This window comes from Heterocephalus glaber, unplaced genomic scaffold, assembly GCF_053883595.1.
Source record: "Heterocephalus glaber isolate CG9 unplaced genomic scaffold, H.glaber_assembly_v1.0 deba00001666, whole genome shotgun sequence".
NCBI lineage: Eukaryota > Metazoa > Chordata > Mammalia > Rodentia > Bathyergidae > Heterocephalus > Heterocephalus glaber.
The window spans coordinates 16,371,976-16,395,262 of record NW_028258406.1 but is presented as its reverse complement, the minus strand read 5'-3'; the positions used below and the strand labels follow the sequence as shown (position 1 = coordinate 16,395,262).

General features: G+C 36.6%; 1 protein-coding gene across 1 annotated transcript in view; it reads right to left on the bottom strand.

Annotated features, from left to right (window-relative positions):
* Positions 1–9,961: 9,961 nt before the first annotated feature.
* The window catches only part of Lrrc63 (leucine rich repeat containing 63), a 34,408-nt gene continuing 21,082 nt past the window's right edge, over positions 9,962–23,287 (bottom strand). The window contains 3 exon segments of the mRNA XM_087197386.1: positions 9,962–10,204; positions 12,802–13,045; positions 17,892–17,975. Of these exon segments, the coding sequence (XP_087053512.1) occupies positions 9,962–10,204; positions 12,802–13,045; positions 17,892–17,975 (571 nt within the window).

Genomic DNA, 23,287 nt, shown 5'->3' with positions numbered 1-23,287 from the left:
ATCTTACAAGATGTTCATACTAGCATTGTACCATTTGGGCTTAGTGGAGATTCTGGGCAATTTTATAGGTTTCTTGAAGAGTTCCCCACCCACCAGGAATCTTCCACTACTGTGGACCCCTGAAACGTTACTGGAAACCTCTGCGGTAGACTCCTGTCTCCTACTCAGAGTACAATGCAGGCCTGAGGCAGGGTGGGGGCGGGGCAAACTAAAAGACAGGACTAAGAGAGACAGAAAGTAGGGCACCAGGACAACTGATGCCAGTGCAACCAACAAAGACACTGACCAGTCCAAGCCATTGGTTTTTTATTGGTAATCAACTGGGGTAAAGGCAAGCTACATGTGAGGGTGGAACTACATGCAAGGATGCACAGTCATGCGATTTCTATGGAAATTAATGTAAGCAAGGCTCATAAAAGACAAGACAAAGCATTCTTGAATTAGGAACAGAGTAGACAAAATATATGGTTGTAATTAGAACATTGTCCTAGATAAGAAGGTTTTAGTTGCGGAACGGAATTTGGGTGTGAGTTACTCTGACCTTGGCACATAGGCTTCAGCCAGCCAGACTCACTTCTATAAACAAGCCACTTGTGGGGTTAACATTTACAGCCTGCTCTGCTTACAGCCTGCTTTGGGTATAATTAATATTTCAGTCTCCCACATCCCACTGCAGCTCCCATAATCTGGGTGAGGGTTCCTTTAATTGCTACTTTCCACTCCCCCCATGAAGCTCTGCTCCTTTAGAAGATTTCTCTGCAGTCCTTTTCCCAAGCAAAGCTTCCCAAGAAGAGGAAGATCCCAGGCCCAATTTTCCCTCTATCCACCGACTCACGGGAAAGCTCACAAACCTCTGCCTCTGTCCATGGTCCTGCAGGTCATACTCATGCTTCCCTGTCTCACTTCTCTTTGCTTAGCTACTCAGGCCAATAACTATGTAGCCTCTTCCCTGCCCATTTCCCTCAGTGTGCCCAGAACCAGTGCCCTTGGTTCCTGATGATCTATGGAACACATCTAAAACTCAAGTGGGCCTTGGAAGCCTATTCTGGCTCAAAGCAAGGAAAAGCAACCATCATGATTTTTGGAGTTCTACAATGTTCCTCTATGAAAGAATTTCCTTTGTGTTCCTTCTTAATTCTTGATCTACCTCCCACAACTCATATACATTCCTCCAGAAAAATGACTAGCTGTCAAAAAACTAGCTTTGTCCACCTTCCTTCCTAGTTCTGTGTAATATCTCATTTTGGAAATCACTACGTTAATCAGTTGGCACAGCCAAAATGGAGACAATGAGAACCCCATTTTAGTGGCTTGTTATAGTTGCACTCCAGTACCAATCAATATCTTAGTAACCTGAAAAGAGGTGATAATCAAGTACATTTTTAGGGAAGTAAGAAATAAATGAAGGAAGGCTTAGTCTGGCAGGTTTTATTGACAAGGATTCAGAAGCAGTTCAGAGCCTGGAAGGAGTGTTTTGATTGATTAGTAATATCTGCAGTAAGCTGAGAAATATGATGATTCTGGGCCAGAAATTTACCATCCCAGTAGATGTTGGGAGATTCAATAACACACTAGATTTGACAGACTGTTACCAGGATCTCATGCCTTGCTGCTTTATAAATTTATTTTTCTTTTTGAGAGGTATATAGAAGTTAAAAAATTATTTGGTCAAAAGTGGCTTTTCTTTTAATAGGTCTTTTAGACCAAGGTTTAATGTGGAACTTGGCCTCCTGCCCCACCTCACAAGTGGAATCCTAGGCAAATTAGTTTGCTCAGCCTTTTTCTCAACTTTACATACATACCTGACTAAAATCAGATTTAAAAGATTAAGGATCAGGCTAAGGGAAGGTTATAGGGAAAAAGTGAGATAATCCCCTCTCATAGAGGAAATCTGACTCTTTGTTGGAGTTGATTATCATCTACAACAAACTATATTTATTTAATAAGATTTGGGTAGCTATAACAGAAAACTCCAATATATCAGTGATCAAAACAAGGTATAAATCATTTTTTTCATGTATAAAATAGGCATTACCAGGTCTAATATTGTGGCTATATGAAATGCATATTGTGGTTGTATGGGTGTATTGGGGGGCCCTAGATTCTTCTTCTTTTTTTTTTTTGGTACTGGGGATCAAACTTGGGGCCTTGCACTTTCAAGGCAGGTGGCAGAACCACTGAGCTAAATCCCCAGCCCCTAGGTTCTTATTTTTATTGTCAAGGTCACCTCATGTTCTAAAATGCTGAACTCAGTTATAAAGTTGTTCTAATCTGCTGAAACTCAGTTATCCTGTCTGCATTCTAGGCTGGAGGAAGGATCAAAAGCCAATAATGTCTTCTCTCAAATAAGTCACTGTTGGAAGCCATTCTACTTAATTTTGGGGAAAAATCATTTCACAATTAAATTATGATTTATCTAGTCTTCAAACAGGCTGGCTATGACATGCCAAGACATAACTCCATTTTTACCTCCAATCACAGCTGAGACCTCAATGGTCCTGTGATGCTGTGACACCCAAGGGCAATATTACATCAGCTGAAGACATCCTGGTTCTTTGAGAACCAAGTAGAAAGTTCTCACCTGGGAAGGGACAAATTCCTTATCAGCTTAATTCATCCCATCTACTGTTGTAAGAACATCTTTGCTCATCTTACTGTCCTAATCAACATAAGATCCTCATCAGCATATGATCCTCATGATCCTAGGATTGCCACCACCCTCTGAGACATCTGATACTTCCTCCAATTATAAGATCCTTGTCAATTTAAGATTATTGCTGCACTCTGAGTCATGTTACTCCCTATTAACCCAAAAAATGGTTGCAAGCTTGGGTGCCTTCATCTTTGCTGCCCAGAGAGCCTTGATCAGGGCCAGAGCCCGGCCTCTTCTCTGTCTCATTTCCTGTCTTTATTCTTTCATTTGCCTTGTACTTTAATTCACAGGAGACCCAGACCCACTGCAGCGGTTCTGGTAATGTCCCCTCTCCCTGTTCCTTACAAGTCTTCTCCTTTCAACAACTTTCCTGGAGTCTGGCAAAATGCTTTCATTCCTATCTCACTGGCCAGATGTATAGCTTCAAAAGAGCCAGAGGAATGTAGTATCTTATATAAGGAGGCAATTATTGTTCCAGATATTAAAAAAAGTCAAGACTTCTCCTAAGGAGGAAAGAAAAATAGGAAAGGCTGTGGATAATTAGTCTTCTATGCCACACAGATAACATTAGAAAAAATAACTACTTTAAGATTTGTCTTTTTTTCATGTACTTGGCAGATGAAAATAATTTGCAGAATTATAAAATGTGTAGGCAATGTAATCTGGTTTATTTTGGTATGTAATAGTTTGAAGCAATTCAAAGATTACATTATTTAATTAAAGTAAATGAGCAAATGAGAAATGTTCAAATCATGATGTCTTTTTCTCCTAATAAGTTAAACATCATGGACATATGTCTGAATGTATTTTACAAACTGAGATATAGAATCTGGCATCTCATCCAAGTCTTACAATAAGAATAATTGAAATTGTGAAGTCATGTATGCAATATATGATCACAGTTACTTTTAGTTATTTTGATAATTTAATTGAATAAATATATAGAAGGTGCTTGCTATGTGCATAGTAATATGCTACAAGATACCTTAAAAATTACCAGAATGGAAAACAGCACACTCTCCTTTTAAGAAGGAAAAAATGGATAATCCACTAGAATGTAAATTCCACAATGATAAGAATTTTTGGCACTGCAATTGCTGAAGTGTATAAAACAATCTGGCTCAGAGTAGGAACCTAGTAAATATTTGTTAACTGAATGAATGTACAAGTCCTAGAAAACACTGACCTCACACTTCTTATTTTTTTTTATTTTTAATTTTACTTTATTTTTTGGTACTGGGGATCGAACTCAGGTCCTTGGGCTGCGAGGCAGGCGCCGGAACCACTGAGCTAAATCCCCGGTCCAACCTCACACTTTTTAAAAAATGTATTTTTTTATCCTGTGCAAAGATGACACGCAAATTCGTGAAGTATTCCATATTTTTTATCAGAAAATCCACCCAGCTTCACCATCACTGTGACATCTGAGGCTGGAGAAAATGATGAAACTGTCCAGACTACCCTCAAGTTTACATACAGTGAAAAATACCCAGATGAAGCTCCTCTTTATGAAATATTTTCCCAGGAAAACCTAGAAGATAATGATGTCATAAACATTTAAAAATTATTAGCATTACAGGCTGAGGAAAATCTTGATGTGGTCATGATCTTTACTCCAGTGACAGCAGTGCAAGAAAAATTAAATGAAATAGTAGATCAGATAAAAACGAGAAGAGAGGAAGAAAAGAAACTAAAAGAAAAAGAAGCAGAAGAAGCAGAGAAGCAATTATTCCACGGCATCCCTGTTACAATTGAGAATTTCTTATGTTGGAAAGCCACGTTTGATGCAGAACTCTTGGAAATTAAAAAGAAACGAATAAAAGAAGAGCAAGCAGGAAAAAATAAATTAAGTGGCAAACAGCTGTTTGAAACTGATTATAATCTTGACACATCTGATATCCAGTTCTTGGAGGATGCTGGAAATAATGTGGAAGTAGATGAGTCTTTGTGCCAGGAACTGGGTGACTTGGAGCTGGAGGATGTTGAGGACGGCCCAGACTACGACCCTGCTGGCCCTGGGAGTGACTCAGAGGACTGATGCACCATCTCCAGAGAGCTCCACAGCCACAGCATCTGTGGCTGTGCTGAGAGGCTTTTAATTTTCCTTTCTTTTTTTTCTAAGAAAAAATAACTCTCAGGAGAATATTCTTCTGATAACTTTCACCATTGAACTTAATAAACTGACCATAAAACTTCAAGATAAAATGTTCACTTCCTCTTATTGGTGAATAGAAGTTTACATATTTAACAGTATTTAATGCTGGAGGGAGATCCTCCCTATAACACCAAGTCTTGAATGTGGGTTGCGGCCACGTGCATATGGGTATATGTATAAGAAACAGAAATAACTCGTGTTTTCTGTTGTAGAGATGATAGTTACTTTTGGATTCCAAATGTTGTCTTTCATATAAAGTGTTAAAATACTGAGATAAATAGGAAATTAAACCTGGAAAAAAAGAGAAAAATGTAAAAAAACAAGAATATTACCAATAAACCTGGCCTTAACTCCACACAGAGTTCTGGTCCCCCGTGCTCCTTCATTTTATAAGTTTGGTCGGATACTGTCTTCAAGATCCAGTCTCACACCGAGGAGACCCCAACAATGGACAACTGAAATGAATAGACACTTCTCAGAAAAATTGCAAATGGTCAATAAGTATATGAGAACACATTCAATATTGCTGATCATTAGAAAAATACGAATTAAAAGAACACTGGGGGCTGGGGATTTAGCTCAGTGGTTTCGCCACCTGCTGCGCAAGAGCAAGGACCCGCGTTCGATCCCCAGTACCAAAAAATAAAAAAAAAAAAAAATTAAATAACACTGGGCCAGGGATTTAGTACAGTGGTGCCGCGCCTGCCTCACGAGTACAAGGTCCTTAATTTGATCCCTGGTACCAAAAAACAAAAACAAAAACACAATGCTGAGATCCCATCTACCCCAGAAAGAATACTTCGCATCAAGAAATCAAATAATAACAAATCCTGGTAAGGCTGTGTGTGTGTGTGTGTGTGTGTGTGTGTGTGTGTGTGTGTGTAATCCTGCTGCATTGTTCGCTGGAATATAAAGTAGTACAATCATTATGTAAATCAGTATGGAGATTTCAGAAAAAACTAAAAATTAAAATTCCATTCAACCCAGCTATTCTGCTTCTTATTCTGTATCTTCCTAAAAGAGTTAAAGACATTGTATTATAATGATACATGCAAACCTATATTTATTTGTTTATATATATATATATTTGTTATATATATATATTTGTATATATATATATTTGTTATATATATAATATATATAATATATATATGTTATATATATATTTGTTATATATATTGTTATATTGTTATATATTTATTTGTTATAATGATACATGCAAATCTATATTTGCTGTTTATAGCAGCAAATTCATAATAGCTAAATCTTAGAAGTGGCCAATAGGTCTGTCAAAAAGTGAATGGATAAAGAAATTTATACACAATGGAGTACTTCTCTGCCATAAAGTAGGAAAATTGATGCACCTTGGGAAAATAATGTTAAGTGAAATAAGTCAGACACACAAGTTCAAATACCACGTAGTTTCTCTTATATGAGAAACCTGAAGTATAAACAAATTAAAGAGCAAAATAAAAAATTGATAATAGGAAACAAAGAGGTAGATCTTTTATAAATATGAAGGGGAAGAAGAGGTGGAGGTAATGGGGAGTAAGGGGAAGGAAGGCATAAATAAAGAACTAAGATGTGTTATGTACCAACTCACCATGAGGAACGCTCATTATGTGCTGCAAACATGTACTAATAAAAATAAAAAATTGCTGAAAATTAAATTTAAAAATTAAAAAAGAAAATAGACATGTTTCTAAGCAGCATTAATTAATTCATGTGGAAAACTCACAATTGAAAGATATATGAAGATTTATTTATTTCCTAAAAGAATCCTTTTATAAAGAGAATGACTATCCTTAATTTTTTAGATAAATTTAAATTCTTTAATATGTCACACACACACACACACACATATATAGTAGCCTCAAGTCCCTTTTTGTATGCAGAAGAGAATGGAATGTGAATTTTAAAAGCATATAGTTGTAATATCAGGACTACAAACTATTTTTAAAAAATGATTGCTTTGGTGAATTGATGAAGAGATATTTTTCATATTTTTTCTTCCATAAAATACAAATCAGGGGAATCATCCTAGGGACTCCTCTCTCTCCCTCATGCTCAACATGTAGTCTACCAATTTGATATTCTAATAATTTCTTTAAAATTCTTCACACTACTACACTCCTGCCTGTTAGAAATTTTAGCACCTTAGAATTTCCTCACTGAATCTGCTACAGTAATCTATGTGGGATACATATTTATTACATTATTCAATTCTTAAAATCTTTCTGTGACTTCTTGACTGCTTAGCATGCTATGTTTTGTTGTTGCTTTTGAGACAGGGTCTCACTATACAGCCCAGGTTGGGCTCAAACTTGTGATCCTCCTGCTTCAGCCTCCCAGAGTGTAATTACTATCACACCTTCCTTTTTTGATCTGCCATGTGAGAGTCTCAGGACTATTGCCCTGTTTTATCTTATCTTCTATAACTCTCTGCTGTGCATTTTGCAATAGTGGCCCTGCTTATTTGATTTTACTGATGACCCTCAGGAAGTCTTCTGAGTCCCCAGAGTTGGCTCTGTACTGTGTCTATGTGCCAGTATGGCATAATGGGATATCTGTTGTAAGACATCCCACATTCCACATTTTCACAAAGGGTCTAGGGCTGAACTAAACTGAAAAAATTGTGACACATGGATGACACTAATTTGAAAGTTTTACTCTACAGTTAATATGAATATTATTTCTTTTATTTTTTCTAATTACAAAACAATTAATCCCTAGGTCTCCCCAGAGGTATGCAAGAAGAGACTCTCTGAATGAACCAATGACCCCATTACATGTCCTCCAACAACTATTTTCTGATCAAATGTATAGCATTTCTTGTTGGTAAAAAATAGTACTTAGCATATAAGAAAAAAGTGGCTAGTCAGAATGAGTTGGCACTCTTGATTTATAGATGTATAGATTTCTGAAATTAGTTACATTTGTAACATTTGCAATGGTCAGTAGCCAGAGAAATCCCATTTAAAAATTAGAAGTGCTTAACTAAGCACAAGTTGGAGAAAATAGAAAGAGGAATCAATTTTTTATTAGTCTCTACATTCTCTTACATTCCCTAAATGTAATGAAAGCAACAAATGAAAAAAATCAGAGATCCTCAACTGACGTTCAATCATTTGGAAAGGTCATTGTATTTATAATATAAATACTGTAGAAATCATTAAGGAAATACGTGTTTAAAATCTATTTTGTAAACAAACAAGCAAACCATATTTCCCTTGGAGGCAGCCATTGTGTAGGAAAAGACAGAATTGAACTCAGTCTGAGCTGACATGAATTTTGACATTAAAAACCAGAGCTACCCTTTCTGAGTCCCTGCTCAATGTCAAGTAATGAGCTGAGAAGCCATGTGCAAGTCACCTGATCTCTGCTTTTCTTTACCTTATTGGAATTGAGAGCCCTGAATCTGGATTCTGAGAAAAGAATCAACCCCCATCCTCTTACCTCCCCACCCCATGATGGCTGCCAAGGTGAGGGGTTCACTTTCTAAGAAAAAATCAATGTATACATGTGAACCCCACCAAGGCTTTTTAATAAGGTGTGACCTCACACTGCTGAGAAATGGGAGGAGAGAGAAGTTTGGGTGGGATGGAGCATTGGTGGAGAGGGGGGCTGGCCTGGAGAGATCATATTTGCCACTGTAGAATGGCCTCTCATCTGGCCCTCCTGTGCAAGCAAACCCCAGGCGTCAGCACCTGACCTCCTGAGCCCACCAGAACCAGAGGCCCTTAGCCAGTGCTAGATGGACCCCTCTTGCTGCTGCACCAGCTGAGGCTGGAGAATGTTGTGGGCTACCTTGGTTGAGCATTGTCCTTCCACGTTCCCACCTCATTATCTTCAGCAGCAGCAGTATCATGTAATATTTTCCAATTTCTCAATAGAAAGGGTTGCACTTTTACACAGTTGAGCCTCCCATCAGTGGGGTCTGAGTTCCCCTCAGACACCTTTTCCTATTTCCCATCTCTTAAAGGGTATTTCATCTACCAATAGTCCCACAGCCTGGGAACTAAGCTTTTGGTATATGGGGCCTGTGGGGGACATTTCAGATTTACTTTTAAGGGTCTTGCTAAATTGTCCAGGTTGGCCTCAAACTTATGATCCTCCTACCTTGACCTTCCAGAGTGCTGGGATTACAAGTGTGTACCAACATGCCTGGATAGGCATCCCAATTTAATGAATTCAGTAGTCAGAAAAATCATTTTGCCTTATCTTTTTTTCTTTAAATATTATTAAATTATGCCCATATGAATGTGACATCATGTTCATCTTATGTCATCCTCTAATGATAAGACAGGTGCATAAATTAAAATCACTGCATTTCATTAAATGTAACTGGCAGTGCTTTAGATTTAGATTAATTGCACATAAAAGACATGCCATACATTAAATAATCCTATACCATGTAATATGCTGACATCGAAATGCTTTTTCTCCTTCCTTTTACCAAACATTAATTCTTAAAGCCTCAAGCTCTATTACAGGTGCATGCTTCTTTGCAATGTAATTTTGTAAGTTCTATTTTCTTGTTGGGCTATCACTAAAGGCCTTGGTAATGGTAGCGCTACCATATGGAATCAGGCTAAAGCCCTGTATCTTGGCTTCATGTGATGAAGATCAAGGTAACTGTTAGTGATTGTACCCATTTTCTTTAGGAGCCTGGGAAATGAATTCAAACAACTACAAACTGGAATAATATTTTATTCCCAAACATAAAGCACAACTGAGGTATTTGCCACTACATAGATTTCCATGGAAATCACAAATACTGAGTATTTAGGTGTATGACTTTGAAGCCATATTCAGCACAAAACTCAGGGATGACTTTGAAATGTTATCTCATCATATAATAGGGATGCATGAAAAGACCAGATCTAAGATGCAACCTTTTTTCAGAGGATCTGAACAGCTTTCTTTCTATAGCAAATAGGATCCAAAAGAAATTTTCTGGATCTTTATTGAAATCCAAAGGCATATGACTAATCCTTCCAGAGTTATTATTCTGCAGCAATTTCACAACAATCATAAGCTTTTATGAGGAGCTATGATTACACAGAGAACCATATACAAAGATACTGGTGTCTTCCATTCAGAAACTGTGCTTTCAAAGGCGTGAATTACTAACACATAAACTTCATTAGCAGCTACAGAAGGAATGATACATCACTGGGCTTTCTTTCTTTCACCCAGTCCATATTTAAAGCTATGTGTTTGCCAAGAAAATCATCAAAAATAAAACTGCTTTCTTTTAATTCTCTATAATAGGAAGAACAGACATGAAACATAATAGGAAGTTGTAATGCTCCAAAAATATTGCAGGATTGGATGATACCAAAACCTCCACCAAACTTGGGACCATGACACCATTCACACCTGGATGTGCTGAACTGGAGGAAACATCAAGTCAATACTTGATAGATTTCTGCTAAATCAAAACACTGTGATTGATGTCCTGCAAGACTCAAAGTTGTATAAAATATGACAGTGATAATATATATCATACATATATTTTGTCATATATATTTATATCACTAGTCTAGTTTTCTCAAACAAAAAGAGTATGAAAAAGACTATGCCCTTAGTATAGTGTTTATAGTGCTTGTCCTTGGGAGAGAGGTTACTCTAGGACCACTTAGCCCTTTTTTTTGTTTCTGCATTTAACTCAATAAATTCAGGTTCAAGTTCCCTGCCTTGTGGTGAACTCTGATTGGCCCATATATGCTTACCAGTCACCAGGTTTTAGTTCTGTAGAAACAAATTTTGCCTTTAGAGATTATTGTTATTGTTTTACTTTCTCATGTGCAATCAAATTCCATGAGCATGGACATCTCCATACATAAATATCAAAAATTTCTGGGTCTGGTTCTCTCTCCATTGGTAGATTTTTTTTTTTTTGTACCAGGGATTGAACTTGGAACCTTCCACTTGTGAGGCAGGTGCCAGAACCACTGACCTAAATCCCTGGCCCTCTATTGTTAGATTTCTAATCACCAATTTCAGTTTCTCCAGTGGCTGCTAGTTTGTTCGAGATGTCTGCTGTGCTAGTCACCTTTCTATCAGTATAACAAAGCACATGATAATCAACTTATAAAGAAAAAAGTTTTGTTTTGGCTCACAGTTTAGGAGATTCTGGTCCTTTTTTTTTTTTTCTTTTGGTACCGGGGATCAAACTCGGGTCCTTGCGCTTGCGAAGCAGGTGTCGAAACCACTGAGCTAAATCCGAGGCCCTCCAGTCCATTTTTGATTGGCAACATTGTTTGGGGCCTGTGGTGAGGCAGCACATTATGGTAGTAGCAAGTGGCCAGAATAAAATCCCCTCACGGGCTGGAAGCAAAACAGAAAGAAGAAGGGGCTGTGTCCCACGATCCCCTTCAGGGACAACTCCCAGTGACCTGTGCTCCTCTCATGAGGCTCACTTCCTAAAGACTCCACCACCACCCGGTAGCATCACCCCAGGGAACAAGGCTTCAACACAGAGGACCCAGGGACACTCAACATCCACACAATGGCATCTGCCTATTATTGAGTCAATGTTGGTAATTTATATATTCTTGGAAAACCATTTTACTTAGGCATATATGTTAAAGTCAGTAGTCCTAGTACTGATGATGGATATTTAAGTAAAAATGGTTCATACCATTATGAAGGAAACACGAGAGAAGCTTGAGTGGACTATGAGTGTGTGAAGTTTAGGAGCCCTAGTGCTGAATGCAGGCAATGACTTCAAAACTCATCACTGATATTTGGAAAAAAGAAGTTACTCCGTATATGGCTGCTCTATTCCTAGTCTCTATCAAGTTAGAATGGAGTAAAACATATCCCTGGGACTAGACAATTTCTTTTAAAGAAATAATTTCTATGTACTTAGTAGTTCATAGAAAATATTTATGCAAAAGCCATATAAATATGAGATATAATAAATACAGTGAATGTTTACATTTAAAAAAAATGTAACACAGTAAAAGACACAATGATATTAAGTATCCTCAAAATACTCCCCCTTGCTTGAACCACACTTATCCCATTGTTCTTGCCACTTTTGGAAGCAGTGCTGGAAGTCCTCTTTTGAGTCTTTAGTTGTTCTGTTGTGGCTGCCTTGATGTCCTGAATTGAGGCAAAGCATTTACCTTTCATTGTCATTTTGATTTTACGAAAGAACCAGGAGTTTCATGGTGCAGATCTGGTGAATAAGGAGGATGAGGACACATAGCAATGCTTTTTTACAAGCCCGCCTTCTCACTGGATGGCACCCAGCAGCAGCATTCACTATATTTTTTATCATACTTTATAAAGACATGAAAGAAGACTTCCAGACTTGTTCAGAAAGTAACAATAACAATGGCATAAGTGTGCTTGTAGCAAGTGGGGGTATTTTGAGGGGAATTAATGGCAAGGTATCTTTTTATAATAATCAATTTTTTAAAATGTAAACATTCACTGTATATTTTGATCACAGCTCATACTTTCACTACAGCTCAGCAACCCACCCTTCACTTTGGAGGTAAGTAATAAAAGTAGCAGGACTCCGGTATTGAATATTAGGAAATGGACTGAATTCAAACAACATTATTATACTTGAAAAGCTAGAAGAGGATATTTGAGGAATCATGTATATGTGGATTTGGGTGTAGTATGGTATGCAGGTGTGTTACTAAAACTGTCATCTGGCCCTATAATAAAGAAAATTAAAATTTCAGAGGTGTCCTTTCAGTTGAATGCTGTGGCACATGCCTACATAATCTCAGCTACTTGGGAGGCTGAGACAGGAGCATTACAAGTTCAAGGCCAGCCTGGGTGACTTAGTAAGACTCTTTTTCAAAATAAAATTAAAAGGGCTGGGGATATAGCTCTGCCCTACAGCATTTGCCAAACATGTGTGAGGCCCTGGATTCAATCCTCAATACTGCAAAGAAAAAAAAAAAAAGAGTCAAAGAAAGGAAAGGAAAAAAAGGTGTACTTTGGCTAAAAACACTTTAGAATGTACTTAGCTTTTTAGTAACCTTTGGATTTTCACTGGGCTCACACCATAAGATGTAAATAGGTCATTTCTAACAATGAACAAAGAGCTAATATGCATAAGTCGTGGGGGACTAATCAAAGAATTCTCTGTCCAAAATCTATGATGAGTGAAAGTATTCTCAAAGGAGATCTTTGTTAGGTTAAACTTCAAAATTCCAGATGGCAAGTAAAATAAATAATTTCCATCAATATTCAGTTTTTCAAGTGATCTATAAATGGAGAAAACTATTGTAAAATGCAGTCACATGCAATTTATAATACTGAACTACAACTCTGGCCCAATGTTTTTGAAAACTGGCATCAAACTTAATAGCAATAAAACATACATATACTTAATATTTTCTCAGAATCAAGAGTATTTACTCAAATCAACTGAACCAATTACTATGATGCATGTAAATGCATTTGTGCGAATGGCATAGTAAAATTAAAAAAAATAGTGTTTGGGGTCTTTGTAACATACCATCTCCATGAAAAAAGAAATATCCACAAACCTATGAAGACTAATAAATATTACATAAGTATCATAAATGATATACAAAAAATCTTAGAAAATTTGAACATCAACATATTTTTATTCAAGTCTAATGAAAAGAGTAAAATTTATGCTATCAAAATATATCATGTGCTATGTTACACTTTGACTTTTCAATATCAGAGTCCTACTACTTTCACTTGGTCAATTACGTCTAATGGCCCTTGTTTCTTTATTCAAAGAGAACAACAGGACTGATTTTATTTCTCTAAATAATGTTCAGAGAACATTATAATCAATTATCTTCTTTTTAATTAGTGTTGAAAGCAAAGAAAATAGTATCTGTTCACTAGGGACATATAAAACTCAAATCCAAATCTGGTGCAACTTTTCAAATGCAGGAGAGGTGAACAGGTTACTATGAGGGCATTAGATAGTGAGCAGCAGGTGGCCTCTGGATTCTCATGGACAGTCTTAATCTCACATCTCATATTCACCCAAGTTAAGTTCTTCAATTCTAAATCTTGCTGAAAATATTAAAATATGGTCAAAGTGGGTATGTAAAACAAGGAGGCTGAGAAGATGGCTATCCAAATTCTTCAATCACAGTTTGCCTGCTGTGCTTCTCGTTGTCTGGTAAACTTGAGCAAGACACCAGGCTCAGTTGTGGTCTTGAAGGAGAGAACTGGCATGGCCATTTTTTCCTCTGCATCAAATTTAAGGCTAGGAATCAATAGCAGAGAGGCCTGCTGTGGTCTGAATGTTTATTCCACCCAAAATTCCTATCTTGAAAGTTACGGCATTCGGAGGTGAGTTTTCAGGAGGTGATTAGGTCAGGGTAGAGCCCTCATAAACAGAATTAGTATCCTTATAAAAGAGGCTTTTAGCGAGAATCTCCACTTCCTTCATCACAAGAGAGTCTTCACCAGACACCAATCTGCCTGCGACTCAGTCTTTGACTTCCCAGCCTCCAGAATCGTGAGAAATGAATTCCTGTTACTTATTAGGTACTTGCCCATGATAGGATGTTACAGCAGCTTGAGGTAACCAGGACAAGTTTCCTGTAGAGAATCAGAGTGACCGTGATTGAGGGCCCATTAGGGAAATGCTAATGAAATTTCCTGGAACATCCATGGGGAAGCTGCCCCTGCCTGAGTTGGTTTATCTGGGAGGATGTAGCAGTTTGGGTGCTTCCTTCCCTTCAGTGAGTTTGATGGAGCTAGCCAGGCTAACTAATCCTCGAAACTGGAAGAGTGCTATGTTTAGACAGCCTTTGCAGCTTAAGCGCTGTAGGGGGACAGAGAAACTTCCTCCTGTGTACTACTGACTGGTACTTTTGGTGCTCTGAGTGGTGTTCTGTGACTGTCACTGGCCCACACAGAAGGAATAGTGACAAGGAGAGGAAAACTCAACACATAGAACTGTGGTCCCAAAGCAAGCATAGCTCTGTGAGAGTCAGGTGAGAAGTTGGGTGGGGGTAGGAGAAACACTTGATCAGATTTAAATACAGTGCAGATGTGAGCCTACACATATACTCAAAACTTTCTGTGAGACCCAACTTAGCAACTTAGCAATACCAGCACCATGTTGAGAACATTCTCCTCCATTTTGCAAAAGTGTGACTTCCAACTGCACTCTGTCTCCTGGGAGAAAACCCCACCCCTAACCGAGGCATGTAACCACAAGGTAAAATAAACAGAAACTGTGTTTCAGGTGATCTGCAACAAACCGTTACCCAGGGGAATGGGGGGAACTAACTGTGCTTATCCTGGCTTCTGTAACCAGCTTCTGCAACAATCCGAGGGAGTTTTTCTGTGGTTTTTCCCTTTAAATATGCAGTCCTCATTTCAGTTGGGGCCTTTGTCCTCCGACTTGGTTGGAGTGTACACGGGTCCCGGCCGGAAAATAAAGTTCTCCAGTAAGATCCCAGGACTGTGTTGTGCTTTGGGAGTTTGTCGTTAATCTATTTCGGGGACGAGGTCCAACACTTTCCTAAGTAAAAAATGCATGACCTGCGAAAGTACAAAATTAAGCAGAGGAACAGAAGAACAGGGCCTTCATGGGAATACAAATGAGAAGGAGGTAGAAGAAATAACTCAAAACTGAGCAAGGACTTGGTGGAGATAGAAAGGAAATGTAGGGATAGGAGGGCAGGGAGGGGAAAGGAAAACAAAAGTGACTAGAGGTGCTATGCATATATACCAATTCCTGAAGATGAATAAAATTATTAGGTTTCACAAACATATGCTAATAAAAAGAAACTAAAAAGTTTAACGGAAAAAAACGGACAAAATTATAGGAAAATCATGAAGAAAAATACAGGTTCCATGGATTACAGATCCAGGAAATCTAACATATAGAATGATAGGCATTTAAGAAGAGAAAATGAAACAGAGGTAATAATTAAACATATTTTCTTAACTTAAAAAAAAGTTTGAGAAGGCAGATGAAGAGTTCACTAAATTCCAAAAAAGAGATGCTTAAAAAAAAGAAAAAGATACTCTTAAATGTGATCTAATAAAGTTCCTGAAGATTGAACAAAGATCATGAGAGAATTTTAAATCTTTTCAGATGAAAATAAGAGTCACTCACAAAGAAAAAAATAAAACTGGCATCAAATTACTTGCCTGCCATACTGGATGGGCTGATGGAGACTGCATGGGAGACGGCTTCGAGGTGAGACTGTCCAGCTATCCCAGTCATCATTTATCTGTTATGCTGAATGATTCAAAGAAAAAATTACCCATGTACTCTACCTGAGGAAAAGACTTAAGGAAAACTCCAAGCAACCATGGAATCAAAAGCGGCATCTCTCCAGGTTCAAGGTGAGATGAAAAAGGAAAGAAAAAAAGCAGTAAGCAATGGATCTTGAAACACATACATTGAAATATAAATGGAAACTGCTTGAAAATGATTTTGAGAGTTAAGTGCTAAGTATTCTTTAATAAAGAGACAGAATGCAAAGGAAAAACTGGTGAGAATCTGGAGCATAAGTTTCTAAATCATCTCAATAAAATCTAGGGTTAAATAAGGTGTAGGTGAGTTTGAAGGGAAAGCAGGAAAATAAAAGTATCTTAAGTCTTAAGTATTGATGAAAGTATGGGGAAGCAGACAATTATGGGGGTCTTGTATAAAATATTAAAGAGAATTATGTTTGATTCTGAATTTAGGAAAGTACAATAAAGCTCCAAAAATAACATGGGAGGAAATGAGGAGGAAGAAAAGAGACAGGAAAAAGGGAAAGTAAATAAATAGTACAATACAAAGTAAAATGGAAGGCAAAAATCAAATGATCAGTCATAACAAATATAAATATGATGAATTCTCCTATTAAAATACAAACACTGTCATATGAGAAATTAAGTAATTGGTGTAAATATTAGAAAATCAGAGAAAAAATTATCTCATTTTGCTGAAAGTACGCTTGTGTCTCTAGAGGAAATCAACAGAAATCAATCAGATCAACCAAAAAACTCAATGAACTAATAAGAGAATTTGGTAACATGGTTTGATTTTAAATTAATATAAAGAAGGACACGGCTACGAGATGAGGTGGCACATACTTGCAATCCGAGTACAATGAAGACTGAGGCAGGAGCATCACAGTTTGAGCCCAACCTGGACAACTTAGTGAGTTATCAGATCCCTGTCTCAAAAATTTAAAAAAATGTTTTAAAGGCCTAAGGGTGTGACTGAATGTGAAGGCCTTGGTTTCAATTCCCAGTACCACAAAAAAAGTCTAATGTTTTTCTCTATTTTATACTGGAAATATTCAGCTGAAAATGGAAATAAAACTTGTTTGTAGTAGCAATAAAATTATAAAATATGCAGAAAAGTTTATTAAGATGTGAAGTAAGTCATAATATTCTTATGAAGAACATAAAATAAAATCTGAAAAATTAAAAATACATATTAAGCTTTAGAATTAAAAATTTTATTATTATCAAACATAAAATTCTTCAAAACTTTTGTGTAAATGCAAGACAACTTCAACTAAAATGCCAAGTTTGTGTTTATATGTATTGAAGGAGGGGCTGGAAATTATATAAAATGATCTTAAAGATCAAGATCTTAAGAGAATAGTCAAGAGATTATTACTGAAAAATAACCTCACTATTAGTTATTAAAATTACTCTAAAATTATAATCAACATAGTATGGTATTAACCCAGAAGAACACAGATGAACTTCAGACTTTTTAAAAAATTAATTTTCTTAATGCAATTTTTAGCATTAAAATTACAATGTATATTATGAATATTTTGTATATATATGTTTTTATTAAAAAGTTCATGAAATGGAGGTGCCATAGGGACCCACACAGAAAAATGAACAAAAGTAGTTTGTCATTTTATTTAGTTGTCATAGTATCGTCCTTCAAACAATTATTGAAAATATAGCTTGAAAATACTGTACACCCATCATTCAAACTACATTTTTGATATATTTCATACTTTACACATTACACATTTTATGGCAGGCAACTAAGTACATGAAAGACTCAGTATTCTCTGTCACAATCATTACCAAATACCATCACGGGGTATATGACTTTCTGTGTATTTACTACTTCCAGAATACCTGAGTTTCTGGATGTCATTTGGAATAGAAGTGATTTCATTGTAGGAAACATCCAGTTCCTCAAGATGGGACAAGGAAAATAACCTTAAATACAAAGAAAAAAATTAATTGTAAAACAGATTTTATATATATATATATATATATATATATACACTATTTATTTATTTGTTTATTTATTTGGTACCTGGGATCGAACTTGGGGCCTTATGCTTGCAAAGCAGATGGTGAAACCACTGAGCTAAATCCCGGCCCTTTTTTTAATCACTGGGATAAAGGAAGAATTAAAGACTTAGGGAAACAGGCAACAGTACAAAAAGTGTTATTTTTTCAGGATATAAAATCCATATTAAATAATCAATAGCTTTTCTAAACATGAATAATGAACTATCTAGGGAAGAAATCAAGAAAACAATTCCATTCACAATAGCTTTAAAAAAAGGACAAAAATACGTAGAAATGAAACTAACAAGGAGATGAAAAATCTCTACAAGAATAGATACATAGATCAATAGAACAGAATATAGGACACAGAAACAAGCCCACACAACTACAGCCATCTGATTCTTGACAAAGGGGTAGAAACATGCCTTGGAAAAAAGATAACTTCCTTAACAAATGATGCTGGTAAAACTGGATATCCACATCCAGAAGATTGAAACTAGATTCCTATCTCTTATACTATAAAAAATTCAATTCAAAATGGATCAAAGACCTAGTATGTCTAAGATCTGAAACTTTGAAATGGCTAGTGTTCATCCCCAATTTCTTGTCACCTCTGGAGAAAAAAAAACTGATACCATTTGCTCTATGTTTCAGTTCAAAATCATGATATTTATATTCTAGCCTCAGGCAGATTTTAGAATCATCTGCTTTCCCTTATCACTTCAGTACTGGCAAACTAGCCTGGCACCAGACTTTCACCATGGATGATGTATCCTGTTCACTGTGAAGCTCAATGGGTCTGTTGGCAGCATTGAGGAACTAAGATGCTGTATCAGGCCTAGAGTTGGAATTTATCTCATCTATTATAATCTTAGGGAGTACATCATCTAGATAGCCTGTTTAGTCAGGCACTCCATATCCCACCAGCACCAAATCTATCACATATTAAGAAGAATGTGTTTATTAGCACATTATTGACCAATAGCTGCTTAAACTAGAATCCTGCTGATAGCTTGGATGCACAGGCTAGCATTAATAATTACATGTATTAACAGTGATGACCACCACAGCAATTAAATGTCATATAGTAGTAGCCTACTACATATTCATGGCAATTTAAAATGATGTTTCACCTTATGGCTGCAAATTTGCTATTATTTTTGTAAAACTTTAAGAAAATAAAAGCTAAAGATGTCAAGTAATTTGTTAGTATGAAATTAAATATAGCTATCTTTTTCTTCAGGTATATAGAGACAGAGAAATTTAGTCTCTCCATTAATCAATAATAATATGGGAAAATAAATATTAGCCATTTCAGAACTGGCTCTGGATATAGCCTCCCAAGTAGGTTGCTAGAGTCTTTGTTCTAAATAGCTTCCCTTTCCCAAAGAAACTTCCTGCCAATTACGGCAAATTGAACCAGACAAGTAAAGCAAAATTTGATTCTGTTAGTTAAAAGTAGAAATTTTCTATGTAATTTTTCTCCTGCAATCGACTGGGGAAAAGATAAGGATGTCCTTTTTTACCTCTTTGACAGTTGTGTCTTTATAACCTTAGGGCTTGTGTCTAAAAAATTGTTATAGCTATTCCTCTTTATTCACTTAAGGGGCACTGATGTCTCTCACTCAATCCTTTCTTTCCTCTCTTCCCCCTTTCTCTCTTTTTCTTGTCTTTTCTACTCAGAAGGTTTGAGAAAAGAAAAAAATTCTATGGGATTCTTGATATGATTCATTATATTTATTGTGAAAGAGGTTTTAAAAGACAAATCAAAGAACTTTTCATGTTTATAAAACTCCACACATTACATGGCAGTTTGATTATACACTGCAAATCTGTAATAGAATGACAGGCCAGTCTTTCCTGCTTCAAAATGAACTTCCTTGACTCTGCTATTCCACTGCTGGGGATTTTCCCCAAAGAATTAAAAGAATCATACCACAGTGATATATGTGCACCATGTTCATAGCAGCACAGTTTGTAATAGCTAAAACTTGGAAACAGCCCAAATGCCCATCAACTAGAGACTGGATAAAGAAAATGTGGTTTTTTAATAAAATGGAGTACTACTCAGCCATAAAAAATGAGAAATTAGAGACATTTATAGCTAACTGGATGCACATTGAGGCAATACTCTTAAGTGAAATAAATAGGACACATGTGTAAATACCAAATAGTTTCTCTGGTGTGAGAAACTGAAAGTGTAAATAAGGACTAAATGTATAATAGGTAATGTGAAATAGGAAGAGAAGGGGCAAAGGGGAAGGAAGTGGAAGGGCTAGGGGAAAGGATAGAAGGGAATGGGATTAATATGAGAAAATGGAAAAATAGGAACAAAATCTTTGTAAATAGGGAGGGCTGGAGGGGTTGAAGGGAGGGCTGGGCAAGGGTGAAAAATAAGAACCAAGAGAGACTATGTAAAGGTTCAAATTTCCAATGATGAATGTCATTATGTTGTATATCTAAAATGTACCAATGATTAGAATGAATAATCGAAAATGTAAAATAGGAAGAAAAGGTCCAAAGGGGTAGGAGTAGTGCGAGGGGCAGGGGAAAGGAAAGAAGGGAAAGGAAAAATGATGAGAAATGGAAATAAAGTCTTTGTAAATAGGGAAGGGTGGAGGATGTGAAGGGAGGGCTAGGAATGGGGAAAAAATAAGAACCAAGATGCATTATGTAAAGGTACAATTCCCAATGAGAAATGTAATTGTGTTGTGTACCTACAATGTACCAATAAAAGAATTTAATACAAAAAATAAAAAAAAATAAAGTAAAATAAATAAAAAAATAAAACCAAAAAAAAAAAAAAACCATGAACTTCCTTCCTGCCACGTTGCCTCATACTGAATGCTTCAAGCAGGTCAAAACAAAATATTAGGAACAAAAATTTAGGCCTTGGTGAATTTGTGCAATAATCAGGTTGATTTTTTTTCCTTATTAACTCTCAAATTGGCCTATCTTGAAACAATTAACTATGATACAATTTCAAAAAAATTAGATGCTTTGTTTTGTTTTAGAAATTTAGGATAAGGGAAAAAATCTGCAGAAATAACTAAAAAACCTTTTTAAAATAATGCAAGATTTTCTTAATGATTTTTATAGTGTTTTTGAAAATCCATCTGATTTTTCAGGCAGAAACAGAAGAGTGGGCCAGGGACTTGCCAGCTTACGGCATCCAAGGCACAGAGCTTTGCCTCTGAAAGTACCTTGCTTATGTCATGCTGAATCCCATGAAACTAGAAAGATCTCATTGGGAATAGAAAGATAATAATAAAAGAATTCCATCATGTTTTTAGAAAAACTTTTGGGAAGCCACAACATATTTGAGGAAAATACATGTATTTCTTAACATATGGAAATTATAAGGAATTTAGAAAAATAATGAGACTAGGAAAAGACAATCTTTTAAACATAAAGTTTAGTCACTACTAGCTTAGTCACTACAATAAGCAATTATTTTCCCGTGATAAATCAAGAAAAAGTATATATCTTAATTTAAATCTTACACTATGATTTCAAACAAGTAGGGTAACAATTATTTTACTCAATAAAATACTGCCAAATTTCACTTGAACTGCTAAATTTACACTTGGTTCAAATGTCCCTTTTAAAATGAGGCCCTTCCCAATAGAGTATACCCCCTAGAAGTTGCAGTTTAGAGTTCATAGCTTCAGTCATTGGCAGATCTTTCCTTAGAACCTAATTAACAATTGTTTGAGGAAAGCCCTGCAATTTCACAAATATCCCCCACAATTGGCGATTATATTTTTGGTGAGAGGTTTGCAAGTAGCCAATCCAAGAGCTGTTAGGACCTCTCTGATAGAACTCTTTTTATAGAACTAAAATCTACCTGCTCAAGTTTATACATGAATGACTGAGAGCTACTAAGGAAAATCACACAGGAATGCAGATTAGTGCCACTACAAATTAATAGATTTCAACCTCAGCTGAGCCCAGCTGAGAACTGTCTCTGAAATGTTCACATTCCTGGGGCAGTGAAGCTCAGCTGGTCCCAGCACCCAGAAGGAAGCTCCCCCGCTGCCATCCCAAGCTCCTAGGGCAGAGAAGGTGAGCCGCGTGGGAGCCAGAAGCAACCCCCCCCCCCCGTGGAAATGAGAAGACACATAAACAAGCCTCAAAAACATACTTCTGGATCACCTACAGCAACCCCAAAGGGAAACAAGATGGAACACTCTGATACTCAACCATCTGGACTCTCTGAACTGGCAACAAAAGAGGATCTGGGAAAAATGAAATCAGAAATAATTACTCAGATAACAGCAAAGATTTTGCTCATGGTGCAAGACATAATTAATAAATCTAGAGAGGACACAGATAAAAAAATAGAGGATCTGAGGAATATGATGGAATCCTAACACAGGAAACAAATGGAATCCATAAAACAGATATAAACAGATTTCCAAGAGATTAAAAACTCAATTGAAAGTCTGCGCAGCAGAATGAACCAATGTGAGGATAGAATTTCACATATAGAAGATAAGAGTGCAATTAGTGAGGAGGAAAAGAAAAATTGCTTTAAAATTGTAAGGGAACATGAGAAATCAATCCAGCAGCTGCTAGATGATGCAAAGAAGAATAACATAAGACTGATTGGAGTCAATGAAGAAACAGGAGAGAGTGCAGATGACATAAAAAAACTGTTCACAGAAGTCATGGCAGAAAACTTCCCAAGGAGGGGAGAAGAACTTGACATACAGATAAGTGAGGCATATAGGACTCCAGCTAGCCTTAATCAAAAAAAATCTACACATAGGCATATAATAGTTAGGATTCCAGAAACCCAACCCAACAGAAGAACAAAATTCTACAAGCAGTGAGAGAAAAGAAACAAATCACATGCAAAGGAAAGCCCATCAGAATCACAGCAGACTTCTCAATGCAAACCCTCAAGGCAAGAAGAGCTTGGAGTGATGTATTTCAAACCCTAAAGGAAAACAGCCTCCAACCCAGATTGATGTACCCTGCAAAACTATCTTTCAAAATTGATGGAGAAATAAGATACTTTCATGATAAAGAGCACCTCAGGAACTTCATGAATACCAAACTGGCACTCCAAAAAATTTTAGACAATACCCTAGGAAAAGACAATGAGGATCACAACCCCAGGAAACCCAGCAGAATGAATCCATTGGGTGTGACAAATTAAACGAAAAGGGGGAGAATCCAACAAAAAGAAAAAGTCATGACAAGGCTTTTAAAACTTTTGACTTCATCTC